The 18,440-nt window shown below is 35.8% G+C and overlaps 1 protein-coding gene across 7 annotated transcripts in view; it reads right to left on the bottom strand.

The window, feature by feature from the left end:
• LOC408822 overlaps positions 1–18,440 on the bottom strand; it is a 698,419-nt gene that overhangs the window by 9,993 nt on the left and 669,986 nt on the right. For 5 of the 7 annotated variants that reach the window (XM_026440819.1, XM_026440818.1, XM_026440822.1 and 2 more), the window contains 7 exons: positions 9,320–9,591; positions 8,807–9,139; positions 5,189–6,728; positions 3,989–4,092; positions 2,798–3,178; positions 2,513–2,596; positions 1,561–1,727 (listed from right to left, as the gene is read on the bottom strand). In XM_026440819.1, coding sequence (XP_026296604.1) covers positions 1,561–1,727; positions 2,513–2,596; positions 2,798–3,178; positions 3,989–4,092; positions 5,189–6,728; positions 8,807–9,139; positions 9,320–9,591 — 2,881 coding nt within the window. The remainder of the gene's footprint in view (positions 1–1,560; positions 1,728–2,512; positions 2,597–2,797; positions 3,179–3,988; positions 4,093–5,188; positions 6,729–8,806; positions 9,140–9,319; positions 9,592–18,440) is intronic. The other 2 variants (XM_026440820.1, XM_026440824.1) reach the window with 2 other exon arrangements.

Here is an 18,440-nt window from a genome sequence, read left to right as displayed (position 1 = left end):
TTGCTATATAATTCCCATAGGTTTAAAAAAACACCTGTAATTTTTGTTAAACGTATCTTGACCGATGCGCCCTGTATATTATGATCGTGATGACAACAACGTATGAACATTGAGCTAATTAATGACAGATCATGCGTATGATGCGCTGCAACATTAATTATCGATTTTATGATAATGCAAGCGTTCTAAATATTTATTGCCGGAATTATTCACGTGCGGCGTGTAACCGTACTGGGACGATTGTAATTCAAATGAACGAGATCGAAATGCTGGTTCACAAAACAAAAGAAATGTAAGTGACAACGCGGCAACGCAAATACGATTTAATTTGAGAAATAAAAATGTATAAAAAAAAATTAATTTTACAAATAAAAGAAAAAAATACATATTTTTTTTTTTTTGCTACGATGCACGTGTAAATAACGAAAACAAAAGGAAATAAAATTGTCATTAATATGACATAGTCATATGCTACTACGTGTCATTACAAACATTGCACTATGTTCTATGTTACATGTACACTTTTGCAACATTTCTGCAAAATTTTTCTTTCAAAATTTAGACAAATATAAAATAAATAAATAATCGATTCAATTTCAGGATGGAACATAAATTATGCAGAGATCGTATACAAGCATATTTCTATATGAAAAAGAAAAAAAAATGTAAAAAATTAAGAATCAAGAATCAAAAGTACTTCATAATATCATTTAATTTGTTCAAAGATATATGTATGAGTTATTTCAGTACATTGTACATAGAGAATAGTGGATTCTTCTTATAAATATCCAACTTGCTGCTACAATACAATACATTGTACAATTACTTATTCATGTTAATATTGTAGTAAGTAAAAAAAAAAAAAGAAGAAATATTAAATTAAAAAGCGGCACGAATAGCAGCAAATAGGATACAAGCATCGTGATGAGTCGTTCTGTGAAGGTATTATGTTTGTAGTACAGAGTTGCAATAAATATCAGGGACATTTGTTCAATAACTCATTATTTCTAACTTTTGTTTGCAATTTAACGAATTTTCCAATTTACTTTCAATAAAGATCATTTTCTTTACTCTTTTACTATTTTATATTTCCACGATTACACATTCTGTTACGCGCTCAAATTTTGCATAAATGCACAAGCATATATCCAATAATATATCCCTGTTATTCCCTGAACTCTGTTAAGTATACAACACGTATAACCGAAAGCTACAAAACGAGCACTGAGAACACGCTACGTGGATCGAGAAAAAGAAGATAAACTTGTATGCAGGAAGGCTTTCCGTATATTCTTTCTCTCTCTCCCTCCCTTTCTCTCCCTCTCTCCCTCTCTCTCCCTCTCTCTCTCTCTCTAGAAAAAGCAAAGTGTTCTCTATAACTGTGCTTGCGCCGATACTTGCCGCTCGATAACCCGCCGTGTTAATTAAGTCACTTGTGTCATTGGCTGGGCCGTCGGTTTTAATTTGTTCGAACGGATTTAAAGTTTCTTTTTTTCTTTTCTTTTTTTTTCTTTTTCTTTTTTTTTTTTTTCTTTTTTAGATTAGAGATTGGAGACTTACTTCCCGCAAATCTTGCAGGGGTAGTGAAGTGGGGTGGGCACGGGTAGTTGTTGCTCAGAACTAGTGTGAGTTTGTGAGTTGGTGTTGACTGTGGCGTGGCCGGTATTGCCGGTTTGGGCGGTTTGGGTGCTCCCGGCCATCGTTACTGTTACACTTCCGCTAAAGCTCTGACAACACAAAGAAACACAAAGCCAAAATAAACAACACAAACAAACAACAACAATGTACGACGACGAAGACTGCGACGAGGGGGGCGACGACGACGGCGACGACGACGAAGACGAAGACGAAGACGGCGATGACGTATAATAAGTAATACATGTAAAAAAATAAGTAGAACGCAGAAAAAAACGTGTGGTTTCACGCAAACGCACAACGCGCTTGTACCATTTGTGAGAAGAAAGCGTGAGAGAAAAGTAGAAACGACAGGTCCAACAACAAGTCACATGCGACACTTAAACGTTCACGCGTTATCATCCTACACGCGTGTCGAGTATTGTCACGCGCTTTCACGAGTATGGATCGAGTAAGAATCGATCCATTTATTTCAATATTGAGAATCTCGTTCGTTATTTGTTAATGATATTATTCGTTTAAATGATTGGAAAGAAAGGATTTTTTTTTTAGAACGATTCGTACTCGATACTCGACAAGTTGGTTAGTTTGAGAATTTGAAAGATTTCGAAAGATAATACAATAATACTTTAGATAGAATTCTCTAGACATTTAACGATCGATCGATGTTTGTTGTTAAAAAATAAATGAAAACGAATATTGTATATATATTTTTGTGAAAAAAGAAACATTCCTAATAAAAAAAAAATAAAAAAAATTATATCGTTCTTTTGTTCAAGTATAATCATTGTATTCGTTTTGAATTATTCGTTTTATTTGTAAAGCTTGTAGGTAAAAGATAAAATACATAGAGATACTATGCGTGAATGGTACTCACATCGGGGCAGTCGTATGCAAATAATCTCAGCTCTCCGTCGCTGGTGGTCAGAGTAGCCGAGTTTTCTCTCTCATTTGTCTGTAACTGAGAGAAAAATTCACAATTTTTTCTCTAATCTTTCCTTAAATCGATTTAATCTTTTTAATAATACAGATTGATCAAAAGTATATCATTCAATTTTAAACTATTATTGCAACAGATGTTTCGAGTTAAATCAAAATTATAAAGAAGAGATACAAAAATCTTTTATAATTGATGATTTACAGATTCATCGATCGAACTCACCAGAGTGCGATGAAGAATGGATTTGTCTTCGCTAAAGTCCATCTCCGTGACCGATGCAATGGCGTCGCGAAGCTCCCTGGTATCCTTGCAATCCTTGCTCTCTGTCTTAATCTTTGGTTTACCGTGGCGAACACGAAGTCTGCTGTATTCGTCCGGGCAGAGCCTCTTCCACAGATAATAGAATTGCACGCATTGTTTCGCGGACTTGCCACCCACGTCCCGCGAGATCGCAGAGAAATCCTTGTTGTACTTCAACAGGCCCTGGTAGAATGCGTCCATCTCTTGCGACGTCCATCGGTCGGACTCGTGACACTCGTAACTGAGCAACGGGTGTTCCGCTGGCAACGGAGGTGTTGGTCTCATTAACTTTAGCATGGCCTCCTGGAATCGTATCAATCGTGATTCGATCGAGAATTCTATTAATTCCATTACACAGTAATCCCCGATTTTTTCTCGCCAATTTTGGAAAATAGAAATGTATTAACGAGATGCATTTGATTCTTTATTAATCGAATTCTCAAATATTATTATTCAGGATTCGATTTAGAATTAGAATTCTAAAGGGGAATTACTGTCCTTTCATTATAATAGCAATATTATGAAAATTGTGTGAAGAAGTGTAATTTGTTACACATTTAAGTTACAGATCAAGATTATTTGTGAATCATAAGTGATAATCAAGATCATTGAGAAGGTTAAGATTACTATTTTTATAGATGATGATTATTTGAAAATATTAGTACAATAGTGTATTAGTATAATTAGAGCATATATTTTACACGCATGCATTGTTTGATCATTTTATTTGTTTTTAGAGAATAATCCTTTTCTGGAACGAAGAGATAATAAATTGCAAATTTTTTTCTGTAAAAGCATGTAATTAAATTTACATTAAGTAAATATGAAATATCAGATTAAAACTAAAAAAATTTAAAGGATAGAGAAACGAGTATAGAAATATAAAATGAAAATGATTTGAATGAAAGTGATTCTTCTAATTAATCTTTAACGCACGAATAATTCCATTAGAAATAAAAAAACGTTTACTATTCTTTTCACTCTCTTCGTTCCTCTCTTTTAAACATCTACTTTTTAAAAATTGTATCGAAGGAAAGAGAGAAAAATGAGATCGTTTACAGATTGTAGTGTAGAATGGAATGGAATAAAGAAATTAAAGTGAAAGTATCGTACATGAATATTCCCTTTGCACATGTGCAGCAGATGAAGCGCGTATTCTTTGTTTCTTCCTCCACCTGGTACCGCGGCGCAGCATGCAAATTGTAGGTACATATCCACTGCAAAACAAAAGTTTTTTTTTTTTTTCGTTTCAGATAGAATTTGATCGCGCGGAAACAACGCATTCTCGCGCGAAATCGTAAACTAAATGCAATTTGTCTTTGTTCCATGGCGACGATATGCAATATTGCAAACGCTTCACGTATGCGCCACCCTCTTGTATTTCATTACGATCTACGTTTATGCGTAATCTATTTATTCTTTTGATGCATCCCCTGTGATGTGTGTGTGTGTGTGTGATAAGTAAAAATATTGCGGAACATTGATCAATGAAAATCGATTGCTCGCTTTAATCGGGGACCAGATGAAACTGAGTTTTATTCCATAAAATAATAATTGTATTTTTATAAAATAATAAACAGCTTTTTACAAAATTATTATTTTCCTCTACGCTATATTTTTCTTCGGTTTTTTACTTTTACATTTAAAATTTATAATACGAAAATTCATCGCTATGAAACTTTATTATATCGATAAATTTACTGTATACTGGCTTCAAACAATAATATCTTAATGCATTATTTTTCAATTTTTTATTTATCATATCGATTATATATCGTTTTAAATAGCTCGTCAATATTCATTGCGATGAATATTTAATCTGGAGAATTCAGAGGAAAAATGATATGCAAATTTTTAATTCGAGAGCTTCATAATAATTTACTACTAAGAAGAATGAAAAAACTTGATTTCAAATTTCCGATTATTTCTTCAACATTCACGATATATAAAAATTTTAATTTGCTTTGTACAAAATACACTCGAATTCTACGTAAGCTTTCTTGTTTTTGAAAAATGCGTATGTACAAGCGAGAGAAGAAATTGTTCACCAATATTCAATGAAGAATTCAGAGTAAAAGTGGTTACACAAAAATTATCGTTTGCACAAAAATCTGTATATCTTCCAAATATTAATTATTACATATTATATGACAAATATACACGATTCCTTGCTTCGTTTCACTTCATTTTTACATTACACCACATTTCTTTCTGAACTCGTCAAATGTCAAAACCAAGCGTCTCAAAATAATACTGTTCACGAATAATTCCTCGTATAAAACCAAATCCACGAGCAAAAATCTTCTTACTTACATTCATTGTCCGTCAGCACGTTATTTATACCAGGATCCCAGAGCAGATGGTCGGCCTCCGGCTCCCCCTTTCCTCTGTCCCCGTCGCTGCCGACCGGTGGTATCGTAGCCTGATACCTCGTGCCGATATTAATTCTAGGTGGAGGGCCGTCGTTCCCTTGGGAATCGTCGGAGCTGAAGTCAGAATCCCTCTCGTACTGATGCAGCCTGGCGTAGAGGCCCGGCCCGGGGCGGGATGGATCCAAGATCGGTGGCGGCGTGTAGCTGCTGTCCCAATGCCTGTCGCAGGCTTTCCTCAATCTGGACGGATACGAGGCGCTCGCGTAGAGGCCTCCCCCCCCGTCCATGCGTGGCCTTTTCCTGCACTGCCTGACAGGGCTGCCAGCCGGCACGTTGCTGGGATTAAGGAACACGTCCTCGTCCAACAGCTCCTCCTTGATCTGCTCGACCGGGACAGGCAGGTTCCCTCCACCGGAGGCGGCCACCTTCTGCCTCAGACTGCCACCCTTGGCCACGTTCGTCTGTATGAGAAACTTGGTCGGGTTCACCACCTGTTGCTGATTGAACTGGCCGGCGTTGTACTGATGCACGTTCGTCTGCACGTTCAGGCCAAGGTTGACGGTGACGGGCTCCATCTTGGGTGTCGCCAGCCTCATCTCCTTCTTGAACGCGAGGGCCGGGCTCAGGGAGCCAGTTTGCACCAGCACATTAGTCTTCTGCAACCCCGCCGTCTGGATGAGCTTGAACTCGCCGTTGTTGTCCACCACGATCCCGGCCAGGCTGCCGTTACCCAGCCCAAAGTCCACCAAGTTCTGGCTGGTGATAAATTTGTACGATTGGAACTCGAACCGTCTCCGGCTGGCCGTGGTGAAGTCTTTCGGGGTCGAGGAGAGCAGGGGATCCTCCGAGTTGGGCATCATCTGATTCTGGAGGGCGTGGTGTGGCGACACGGGGAAACTCGTGCCCGTGAACGACACGGGGCCGGGTGACGAGACCGAGGAGGGCGGCAACGAGGACAACGGCGACGGTGCCGGGGTCGCCGATAACGGGCTTGGCAGTGGCGAGTGAGGATTAGGTGAACCGGACCCGTACAGGTCGGTATCTGCTTCGGATTCGCCTGGCAACACCTCGCTCAGAGCTTCCTCGACGGCAGCCGCCGAGGACATGGTGCTCGCGTAGAAGGCAGCGGACAACGGTGACGAGACTTGTCTCACGGCCTCCGGATCCTCTTGAGGGCTGAGCAGGGGGAAGCTGCCCGTGAGAAGGCCCTCCTGGCTCGCTGGTGGCGTTGGATATGTGAAGCTGGGGCTGTCGTGTCTCGTCAACGGCGATGGCAGGGGGGACTGGGTGGGTAACGTGTGCGGGCTCTCCGTGTATTGGGCACCGTACGTGCTGAACTCGGCTAACGAGTCTGGCAACGGGGAGTTCACCAACGCCTGCAGGTCTGGGTTCACCGTGTGCTGCGATGGATATCGGTCCTCCAGAGTGATGTCTTGCAATTGCTCCGCGGGCTGTTCTTGTAACAGGCTCGCTGTCTGAAACTGGACGATATTCGTTTATTTATCTATTTGTGATTTGAATTTGTGTATCGAATTATTAACAAATCTTATCGATATTCATTATTATACAAGTTAAAACGAACTATTCAAAAAGTATTGGGTTGGCAACTAAATTGCGGATTTCACTCATCGATATGATCACTAATCGATTCGGATCGTTACAATACAACTTGTGAGATTGCAGAGAAGCTTCATGTATCACATACATGCATTGAAAACCACTTAAAACAACTTGGCTATGTTCAAAAACTCGATACATGAGTTCCTCACGAACTGAAAGAAAAGCATTTAACGCAACGCATTAACAGCTGCGATTTGCTAAAGAAACGTAATGAAAATGATCCATTTTTAAAACGACTGATAACTGGCGATGAAAAATGTGTTGTTTACAACAATATCAAGCGGAAAAGATCGTGGAGCAGGCCACGTGAACCAGCTCAAACAACATCAAAAGCTGGTATTCATCAAAAGAAGGTTTTGTTATCAGTTTGGTGGGATTACAAAGGAATTGTCTATTTTGAACTCTTACTACCCAACCGAACGATCAATTCTGTCGTCTACATTGAACAACTAACGAAATTAAACAATGCAGTTGAAAAAAAGCGGCCAGAATTGACAAATCGAAAAGGTGTTGTATTCCATCATGACAATGCAAGGCCACACACATCTTTGGTCACTCGGCAAAAATTATTGGAGCTTGGTTGGGATGTTTTGCCACATCCACCATATAGTCCTGACCTTGCACCATCTGATTACTTTTTGTTTCGATCTTTACAAAACTCCTTGAATGGTAAAAATTTCAATAATGATGATGATATCAAATCGTACCTGATTCAGTTTTTTACTAATAAAAACCAGAAGTTTTATGGAATTATGATGCTGCCTGAAAGATGGCAAAAGGTCATTGATCAAAATGGGCAACACATTACAGAATAAAGTTATTTAGTTCCATGAAAAAATTGTCTTTGATTTTCTAAAAAAAATCCGCAATTACTTAGTTGCCAACCCAATATTAAAAAATATAAGATATATTTATCATAAAATATAAGATTCAATGATTTATCTAGATTCAAGGATTGTTAAATTTTATTATATTTGTTATAAATTTTCTTTTCCATTGATTTGATTTAAGAGAATTCTGTCTGTCTTTTAATTAAGAATTAATCTGATCCATGGATAAAAATTTACATTCGAAAGATGATAATATTAGTATTTCGAGTTTTCGTCGGCCAATATCGAGACTCATTCGATTAATTCTCGTCAAAAATTGCATTCATCCATGAGATCAGGAATAAAGGCGTTCCAATGGCACGCCAATGGGTGCAACCATTAAGGTGGAATCTCTGGTATTCGTAGGTCAGACGTTAACGAGACTTCTCGAGGGGTGAAAAGAGGGTAGGATGAGAATATCCGGTTGATAGGTGGAGAACACACAGGCGGATATGACGCTTTTCAAAAGCGGTACAAAGCGTGGTAGTGCAATTGGCGCTAACTACTTAGATAATTCGCTTTATTAAATTCTACAGCGTAGAAAGAGAAACGGCTCCCCTCCCCCTCCCCTCATGCTCTCCTCAACATAATTGAAACTAAAGGGTTTTCGACAGTTGACACGGAACGAAGAACAGGACTAATTAGCTAGTCAAAAGACTTTGGATATATCCTGTCTTGGCACAAGCAACGCTCGTATCTGTTCACGCTTGGTTACCTTTACAAATCACGTCACGTTTCATCTTTTTTAGTGGGTGAGGCGGAAGAGTGTGAAGAAGAATGGGAAGGAAGATAAGTGTTTCGTTAATGTAATTTTTCAGAAAGTGGATTTCTAATTTATACAAATATTTAATTTTATAAAAGTTGTAAATTTTTATCGAGCAATTTCATATACAAATATAATATATAAATGTATATCTGATCTCTGAATCTTCTGAATCTTGAAATTAAATAATTTATCTAAATTTATTAAGTGTCATCTTTTTCTGAATAATTTGAATTATGAATTATTATCTTTACTATAAATTTCTTTGTAGTCTCGATTCATAATAAAAAGAATGAGAATTACTCACTTGAAGTGAATCCAATTGAGTAGCATGAAGAAGAACGCTGTCAGGAACTGCAGTGACTTGTTGAAACACCTCATCTTGAAGGCTTGGGCTAAAATAACCACCGTCTTCAGAGTAACCTGTCATTGAGAAACTTTCAGTAACCGTGGGCTGAGCTTGAGCCTGATTATTTTGCTGCTGTTGCTGCTGCTGCTGCTGTTGCTGCTGCTGCTGCTGCTGTTGTTGCTGCTGCTGTTGCTGCTGACTAGTCGTCGATTGAACCGATGTCTGATAAGTCAGATGCAATCTTTGCCCGGGATCCGAAGTTGTTCTTTTCACAGCCATTTTAGTAGTTCCCTTTAATAGAAATTTAGAAATTTAATATTTTCTTTTCCTGTATTCAAAATATACGCATGTTTTATTAAATTGAATTGAATTGAATTACAACTTTTTGCATTTAAAAATGTATTTAAAATGAAATACGAGAAAAGCAAATTATGATAGAAAATTGAATTAATTAATCTTAAGAGAAACCACCTTCAAGATCATGTCGGCCAGCGCCTGCGCCTGAGCCTGGGTCTGCGCTTCCTGCAGCTGCTTTTGCACGGTCGTGTGGCCGGAAACGGTGACATTGGGCTGCCGGAAGTGCTCGCCATCCGAAAGTCTGCGGACCTTTTCCGCGGAGGCCAATGGAGGCGGTGCTGGTACCGCGAAGCTCGTTTTACCGGAAATTTGCGACGCATTGTCGGCTTGGGTGGTAAAAACTGTTGCGTTTGTGCGTGCCTGTTGATTTGAATTTGTGTCCGCTGCTAAAACGAGGCAAAACATTTCTATAAAATAATTGACGAGTCTTCTTATACAATTTCTGTTTTATAATGTAAGAAACTTCTTATAAATTGCTATAATATTCATAAATATCATTTTCATTGTATTTGTAGAATTATTTTAGTGATTCTCTATTAATATTCACATGTTTTCATCATGTTTTCTAAAATAGGAATAATAAGTTTGTATCATCCTTTTATATATTTCTATTTATTTTGAAATAAGATGTATTTTCGAAAAATATATTGTAAAAAAAAAATTACATATATTCATTCAAGAAAGTTCTTCATTTAATTTATTTATATTTTTATAAGTGAAAAAAATACGATAATTATGAAATTAAATGAGAAATAATATTTAAAATGATTTACAAAAATAATAATTCAATAAATTATAAAAATATGTATCATAAAATTATATTCTTTTTTAAAAATTTTTATAAATGTTACTTATTTTATAACATGGAAATTTAGTACCACTTTTTCTTTATTCCTCGTCATAATTCGAAATTCTCTGTAACTTCTCTGTAACTGATTTGAAACGTAACTTAATAGGTATGATTATTAATTAAACTTAAACGAAATGTGTGGGTGGTAATATCGAATTTCCTAACATTTCTTCGTGTTGTACAAATATATTTAGCACTTCAATCAAGTTTCTCCTGTATTTCGCTTTTTCCCTCCTCCTCCCTCCGACGCAATTAATTTAAATTTCCAATATTATTGGGATTCGAAGTTAGATAATTTTCGAGATAATTATAACAATTTGCACTTGTATCTATCAAGAATTGAAATTGCTCTAATCATTTCCATACGTATTTTATTCGAAATCAATACGAGAGAGAAGTCTCGATCAAATTTGAACGGAAAATAAAATATATCTATCGAAATGTAAATATTAATTTTGCATACATTTAACGCAATAAGAATTGAACTATCCGCCTTTCCACGTCTTGCCTTATTAAACAACAATTTTCATTTCGAATTTTTCTATTTACTTTTATCATGGTAGTTTAATTTCCTGGAGAGAATGGCGTGTCTGTTTGCGTATAACTTGCGTGAATTTTCGTCGATAAAACGTGGAATCACGGCGCATGCTTCTCGAAATGAAACTGTATGCATCGAATGAACATATTTTATGAATTAATTGAAATTGCGAACTGGATTCTGCGCGTAGATCTTTGACAATTTTATCGATATCGATTTGTTCTCGATTAAAGATTATTAATATTGTTCATTAATTTGTCAATATTTACTTTTCATACGAAATATAATATTTCTATTATAAGATGTATGCTGAAATTATTTTAAAAAATAATATCTCGATTCTTTTTTGTAAGAATAATATCGATATTTGACAAAATTTTTAATTTCTTTTTTGTCTGGCATATTCAATTATTCAACAATTCAATAAAATCCAATAATTTCTTTTTGCTTTTTAATTTTCAAAAAATTGTTAACAATAAGAAAGAGTATGAAATATACAAATTTATATAAAAAGATTAGTGACAGAATTTAATAAACAGAATGCGTTCTAAATTAAAATCAAAATATACCATAGAATATATCCTATTATATGATAAAATGTTACTCGTAAGTGGAACATATCTATAATACATCTGATCAAATAAAAGGAGAACGAATTATAGTATAAAAGTCAAGATTACAAAGGCAATAATTTTATATAAATAACAGCTTAACGAAATATAACTTCATCAAAGTTGTGCACGATTTCCTTCTTCTTTGTCGGATCTTCTTCTTTTTACGCGACTAATTGAAGAAAAGAGAACGAAGGACGAGAAGGAGAAAAAAGGAAAACGAGGAGAGGAGATCAATGAATGCAGCGGAATGCTTTCTGCCTCGTCTCGAGCGTACACATTCTCTCCTATTATGACGTTAATATGAATTAATCGTAATACCAGTTAAGCGAACGTACTTTGTCGAAGCATTTCAGTTTATGGGGAATAAATTATGAGGGGTACGATCTCCTTCAACCATTTGTGCGTTCCTTAATAAGCCTTTTCACGATCGTACAAGCTGGAAACGAAATAATCTTTCCTCGAGGAGAAACAAATTTTATTTTATTAACATCTCCGATAAACGATCCACGTAATTATTTCAGATTTAAAAAAATATTTTTCAAAGAATATACCTTTAAAAATGAAATAGTATATTTATAATAAGAGAAAATAAATCAATGAAAAATATGATAAATATTTAAAATAGAAAGGATCGTTCTATTTTTTCAGTTTACACTTTTCATTGCTTTATTTCAACGAAACGAGAGTGCCAATGTTTCCCTTCATTCTTTCTCTTTCAATTTAAAGTATTCGATAATTCTGACTCGAATAATGATTAAAACCATACAAGTTGGAATAAAACGAAAACAGCAAACTTTTTAGCTCAAATAATATCTCATATCGACATTGATATCCAAAAATTTTCAAAACTTGTATATCCTCGACCAAACGTTCCCCATCTTCGGACCGAAGACAGGAAATAAAACTATTTAGAAAAAAGAGAGAGAGAGAGAAAGAAAAGAGAAGAAAAAAAGGAAAATTTCATCGAAACGTTGTCGGCGCTACGCGCGACAAATTGCATCGGGTTCGATCGTCCGCCGGTCGCTACAATTTCCATTTCCGTCGTTCGAACAAAAGCGTTTACAACGATTTCAATTTGCCCGTAGGGAAGAGGCGATAGCCAAAGACGGATATTAATTTCTTTCGGTTGATTTATTAGCGGCGTGGATCGTAGTCGACAATGAGGAGAAATGAATTGGGGGAGGGGAGGGGGTGTAAACGCGTTAAAAAGGGAGAGGAGATCGGGCACGAAGCCAGTACGTGGGGGTCGAGATATTCGTGGAAAACTTTCCTGCCGCGATACACACAACTGCACGGATCCCATTTCCTTCCACTGCGGCCAGGATACGCGCGCATTTATATCTGTCGGGTTTCGTAAACGACGTTTCCCGCCTCGAAATGTATTTTTCAACACGATGGGGCCCGCCTCCACCGTGTCTCCAACGGATCAAACGGTTTCTGCCGATGCTGATGACCGGAGAAATTGATGGAAAGATTAAGGTTTCGTGTAAATTGTTTAGATTTTGTTCTGGATTTTGTGTTAAATTATTCTTCTAAAAATGAAGAAATAATAAAACTTGTCTATCTCGATCAATAATTAATTAATAATTGTTCGTTCTACTTTTTCAGTTTACACTTTTCATTGGTTCATTTCAACGAAACGAGAGTACCAATGTTTCCCTTCATTCTTTCTTTTTTAATTTAAAGTATCTGATAATTCTGATTCGAATGACGATTAAAATCATACAAATAAATTGAAATTATATTATTAATTGTTCGTTAAAAATGGCAAGTATATATTTACTTATAAATTATTGTATTATTGTCCAAACAAATTTTATTAATTTAATTAATTATTCTACCGATTAATTCGATAATTTCTAGTACATTTTTATTGAATTTGAACAATAATACTTTGCACAAATGTTGTTAAAATTATGGAATATGAATATGATTCTGGAATAAAGGGTTAAAACAAATTTTTTTCTAATTAAAAAATTAAATGCAATAATAGTAATGAAAAAAAAGAACCGAACGGAAACTAAATATAATCGAAAAACAACGAAAATCAAATTACTTTAGTAAATTTAAAAAAAAAAAAGAGAAGAAAAAAGAAAGGAAAAAAAAAACAATATTCCACCGATAGTTAAATTTCCATTCCGTCCGATACCGCGAAATAAATGTTATTTTCAAATGTTCAAATGTTTCGCCCCCTCCCTACCTCCTCCCTCCCCTCCCTTCCAGCCGCCGTTTCTATTTTAACGAATACGCTACGTGTATTTAGATTCGCAATAAAGCTTACAGGCCCACGCGGTCGATAAATCAATGTTTCATATTAACCCGGTGAAATTCACGCAGAGCGCAGCTCTCCCTCCCTCCCTCTCTCCATCCGACGATCTAACTCTCTCTCTCTCTCTCCCTCTCCAGCCTTCCCCCCGCGTTGCATTTTTCAGCCGCCGCTTCTACACATAACGTTATGCGGACCGCAAATCCATTTGATGGCCGCGCATTTGTACGGTCACGTAACGACGTAAATCCGAGCGGGCGAAACCGCCGAGGGATTTTTGCAAATTGCCAATCATTGATCGGCGGTAAAGCAGATTGTCCCCGGCCAAGCGGAGTGTCCCTTCCCCGCCCTGTTGTTTTTACTTTCCCGCGTGGAAAAATTCGGTGGTTGCGGTTTTCATTACGTACGAAGGGGGAGGGGGAGGGTGGAAGGTCGCGGAAGAGTCGGCGAGGGTGATCAATATTTTTTCAAGGTTTCCAAGGGGGTGGAGATAAAATGAAATGAAAAGGAAGAGGAGGAGGGAGGTGGAAAAAAAAAAAAGTAAATTGGATCGGCCGAACGTGTAAAATTCTAGAATACACGATTGGGAATAAATACGATTTCAATTGGTAGATATTTGCGCATGTTTTTTATATTCTTTTAATTCGCTGATTTTTATTCAACGATGCGTTCGATATCGCGTTACTCTGTGCTTTTTTTTTTTTTTCATCTCATAGATTGATCGGGATAAATATTCGAGCTCAAGTTTTTCTCGAGTGATCGATAATTGTTGGTACGAATTTTTTTTTAGGAAGAATTTAAATATAGAGATAGGAAAATATATTATCGCGCGGACGAGTTGAATATAAATTTATCAGTTTGTGTTTTAAGTTCTCGTGTAAGTAATAAGGATTATTGTTTCAAATGATTTTATCGTCGAATTTATATTATATCATTCCTCGCTTCAACTCGAGAAGATATAAATGCAATATTTTTATTTCAATCAAATTCTCGAGGATGAGAATACGTCGTCTCGAGAAGGTCTTGAATTATCTTCCTCCACCGCGTATATCCTTTATCCATTTGCCAAACTTTCGCAACGATCAGCAGATAACCGCGATATTTTATCGGTGCCTTATAACTAGCGCCGTCTTATCGTACGTTTCATTGAATTGCAGCAATGCGCTCGGCATCGAGTTGTGCACAGTCAGCAGGTCCCCAAAAATCCTCGAAAAATTTTCTACAAATCGTCTACTTCAAGAATTATCGCTCGACGACGTTACTTTCGATTTATAACTCACTCATAATTCCTTATATTTTAATTCAAGTTAAATCAATCGAATTGAATCGAACCCAAGATTATTAAAATACAGTTTTATTTTTACATTTACATACATAAGCTCTAACTCTCTTCGTTTTGTGTAATTTATATTAATTAAATTGTTACAATAAGATTGTTGTAATGCTTCTCTCTAACAGATACTTTAGATTTTCTTGTTTATTCGATTTTACCATTACATTTCGACGAGTTAAAAAAAAAAAAATTATTTAGCTTCAACGAATGGCATATCTCCGAATCGACGAAACATCGATTTTAAGTATTTACGGCGGCATTATCATACGGCAAATTGTTTTAAAATTCGCATTGCTTCCGTTATTACATTGTTAACGAACGTAATACTTCAGCACACACTCGCATGTCTGTAATTACTTATTCATTTACAATCAATTTATCTGCTTATGAATGTTTCGTTCGGTGAATATGCAACCTCTCTAAATATGCAATGAATATTTATATCATGTTCGCCGCAACGCGCGCCACGTTTTCATCGAAGTAAACGTCGTCCCGGATAATTCCGATTTTTTCCCTTCTCCATACTAGAATTCTGATTATCGATACGTTAATCTTTGTATATCTGATAAGATCTCGCCAATTTTTGTATCTTAATTTTGTATTTTGGATAATTTAATGAAATATTATTAATGTTTAATATTTTTCTCTCCCTCGTTGCGATTATTGAAATAAATAATGACGGGGATCGAATGATTTTAGAAATGAGAAATTAAAGTGGAGCAACGATCTAATCGGAACGAAAATTCTATCGTGAAATTTTCGAAATTGTTTTTTCCGAATATATTCCTGGATTGAATTAAAAAAAAACGGCGAAACAGAGATCGTTTTTAGATTTTGTTTTAATTACGGTGAAATCGTATATTTACGGAGGAAATGAATTTTTGTGTGGACGAGGAGGAAAGAGTTATGGATGTAAATAGATCAATAATTTAAAAACGATATGAAAAATTGTATGATAGAGGTTTAATATTTGAAAAGGATATATAAATTTTCTATAAAATCAATATCCTTTTTTTTTTTATAAAACTAGAGAAAAGATTTGTTTCAAAATTATCAGCTCGTTTATCACATCGCATACAAATTCATGGAATTAGTAGAATGTAAAATAAAAAACTATTCATATTTCACACTGATGAATGTTAATAATTAATATACAAAACTTTTTGATTGAATAAAAAATTATAATCCTAATTTCTATTTATAGAAAGTCAAAGTAGAACGTATCAATGTTCCATCAGACTAAAAAAAAAAGAATCTTAAAAAATATTCTAATATCCTAATTTCTATTTATAAAATGTCAAAGTAGAACGTATCAATGTTCCATCAGACTAAAAAAAAAAATTTTAAAAACTTTCTTTTCTTAGTCAATAATCAATTTTATAAATACAAACTTGAAGTATAAATAAATAATCAAAAATCGTAACTCCTATATACAAACTACAAACAAGATTATATTTCAGACGAAAGAAATAAACTAAAGAAACTCAACATCGTGTTGAACAAAGTTCAAGAAATGAAACGAAACAAACACCTGGGGGGGACAGGGGCTCGAAACTTAGGATCGTAAATCAAATTTGGAAATCGTGGGTATCGAATTTACACGTCGACGAGACGCTCCATCACGCTCTTCAATATCGTTCCTCCCGAGACTTGAGCCAAACATCAAACCGTTTCGCCGTCAACAACTAACTCAACTCAGGAACCATCCACTAATTGCATCCCTGTATCGACGCGATGGACGCGTCGTAAACAACGGCTAATCATCGATCTCATGAAATGTGCTGTGCACCTTTCGATTCGATTGATTTATCTTCAAAAAATAATTTTCATTCAACCTTCCATCTTTTATAAATATATATCTTCTTCGTTAAAAATTTTTCCCAATTAATTGCGCGAAATGTAATAAATTGAATCACCATTGAATGTATTCATCCCTATACAACTATTTTATAGAAATATATCATAAGAAACGTATAAAAGAAGACTTAAGAATTTAATGCAAATTTAATTTGCGAAATCTGTGCAACAATTTTTCACCGAGGGTTCAATGATCGAATTTCCTCTGAAATTCAACCGTTGAACTGTGTGTACGCGTTAAATTCATTCGTATTAATTCGAGCACGGGGATGAAATCGTCGGAAGAATCCTCGCGGAAGGAACGATAGTTTCGCCATTGCTCTTGGCAGCGGCGAATAGAACGAAACAGCGCATAAATCGCTAACGACGCACACTTTGTTACAAAAGCGCGGCTCTCGCCCACCCCCGCCATCGCGGGGGTGATTTATCGTTCGAACGTGGACAATGCGAGAAATATTCTGGCGTGCTCGCTTCGTAAATCACGATTCTTCCAGTAGTCCATAGAGGAGGAGGCGATTTCTCGCTGGCTAGAATATCACGCGAGCTTCTGGAAAATGTACACGGATTTCCACGGATGGGAGGACACATGGATAAAGCACAGATAACAGAGTTAAAGATATAGATAGGTGTCTCAATTATTTTTTCCTGGATCGAAATTGGAGAGATTGAAAAAGAAAAATGATAAGACAAGCAATGAATTAATTAATTCTTTTCGTTTGTGAAGAGAGAGAAAAGATATTTGAAGAATCTTTGAATATCGAGACGAATTCAATGTTTTATTGCAAAATAAAAAAAGTTAAGTATAATCTGGAAAATTAAAAGACACGAAAGTATATGAATACTAGACTAATTATTATTACAAAACTGTTATTAGAATTCATTTGTATCGTAGACTTAACGATACACAAAATTTCTACAATGTTTGATTATTGTACACGTCAATAATGGAAACGGCTTTGTACAAAGTTACAACGTAGATTGGAGTCGGGCAAACGAATAGAAAAGGAGAAGCAAGAGGACAGAGTTGGATTGCGTTGAAATACACGCGTGGATCGCATGAATCATTTGAAAAGCGAATTTTGTTCTCAGCATCGCCCCTCGAACTTGATCGGATTAATATTTCGTCGTGGGAACGACTCATCGGGCCGAACGTTGATTGGAAAGTTAAAAAATGAACCCACGAACGTTATCTCGTATGAACTTTCGCGTTTCATTTTGGATTCCGTTGAAATTTTATCCTAGCGTTGCGCGGTCGCTCGATGAGAAATTTCAGTTTGCTTTGGTTATAGTTGTGGTGGCTCGTTTAGAAGATGGATTTTCGATATGAAATGGGGGTTGAATTGGGCTTGTTTCGAAAGATACATTGTACGGGATATGAGTGTGCTATTATGGCATCGAAATTCTATAATAATAATAATTGGAGATTATAGATACATAGAGTATTAAAAATTAAATTAAAACGCTCGTTTTGCAAATAACTATTTACTAATAGAGAGAAATTTTCTATTTGAAAAATGTGGAGAATTAAAAAATTTTTCCAAGCTTCTAAGAAATAAATTCAAAGCAAATGATAAACTTCTTTCTTTCTTCTTCTTTTTATATAAAATAATATTTTAATCTGTCTACATTTAAGAAGAATGATTGAACAAATTGAATCGTTGCATCGAAACATTTTTTTTGTTCCAATATTATTATTCCAATATTATTATCCACGTTACTCTAATGAATTCCACGATTATCCAAAGTTGCTTTACAATTAGTTTCAGTCTTAAGCACT

This window comes from Apis mellifera, linkage group LG5, assembly GCF_003254395.2.
Source record: "Apis mellifera strain DH4 linkage group LG5, Amel_HAv3.1, whole genome shotgun sequence".
In the NCBI taxonomy this organism is placed as follows: Eukaryota; Metazoa; Arthropoda; class Insecta; order Hymenoptera; family Apidae; genus Apis; species Apis mellifera.
The sequence above is the reverse complement of the archived record's forward strand: the minus strand, read 5'-3'. Positions and strand labels throughout refer to the sequence as shown.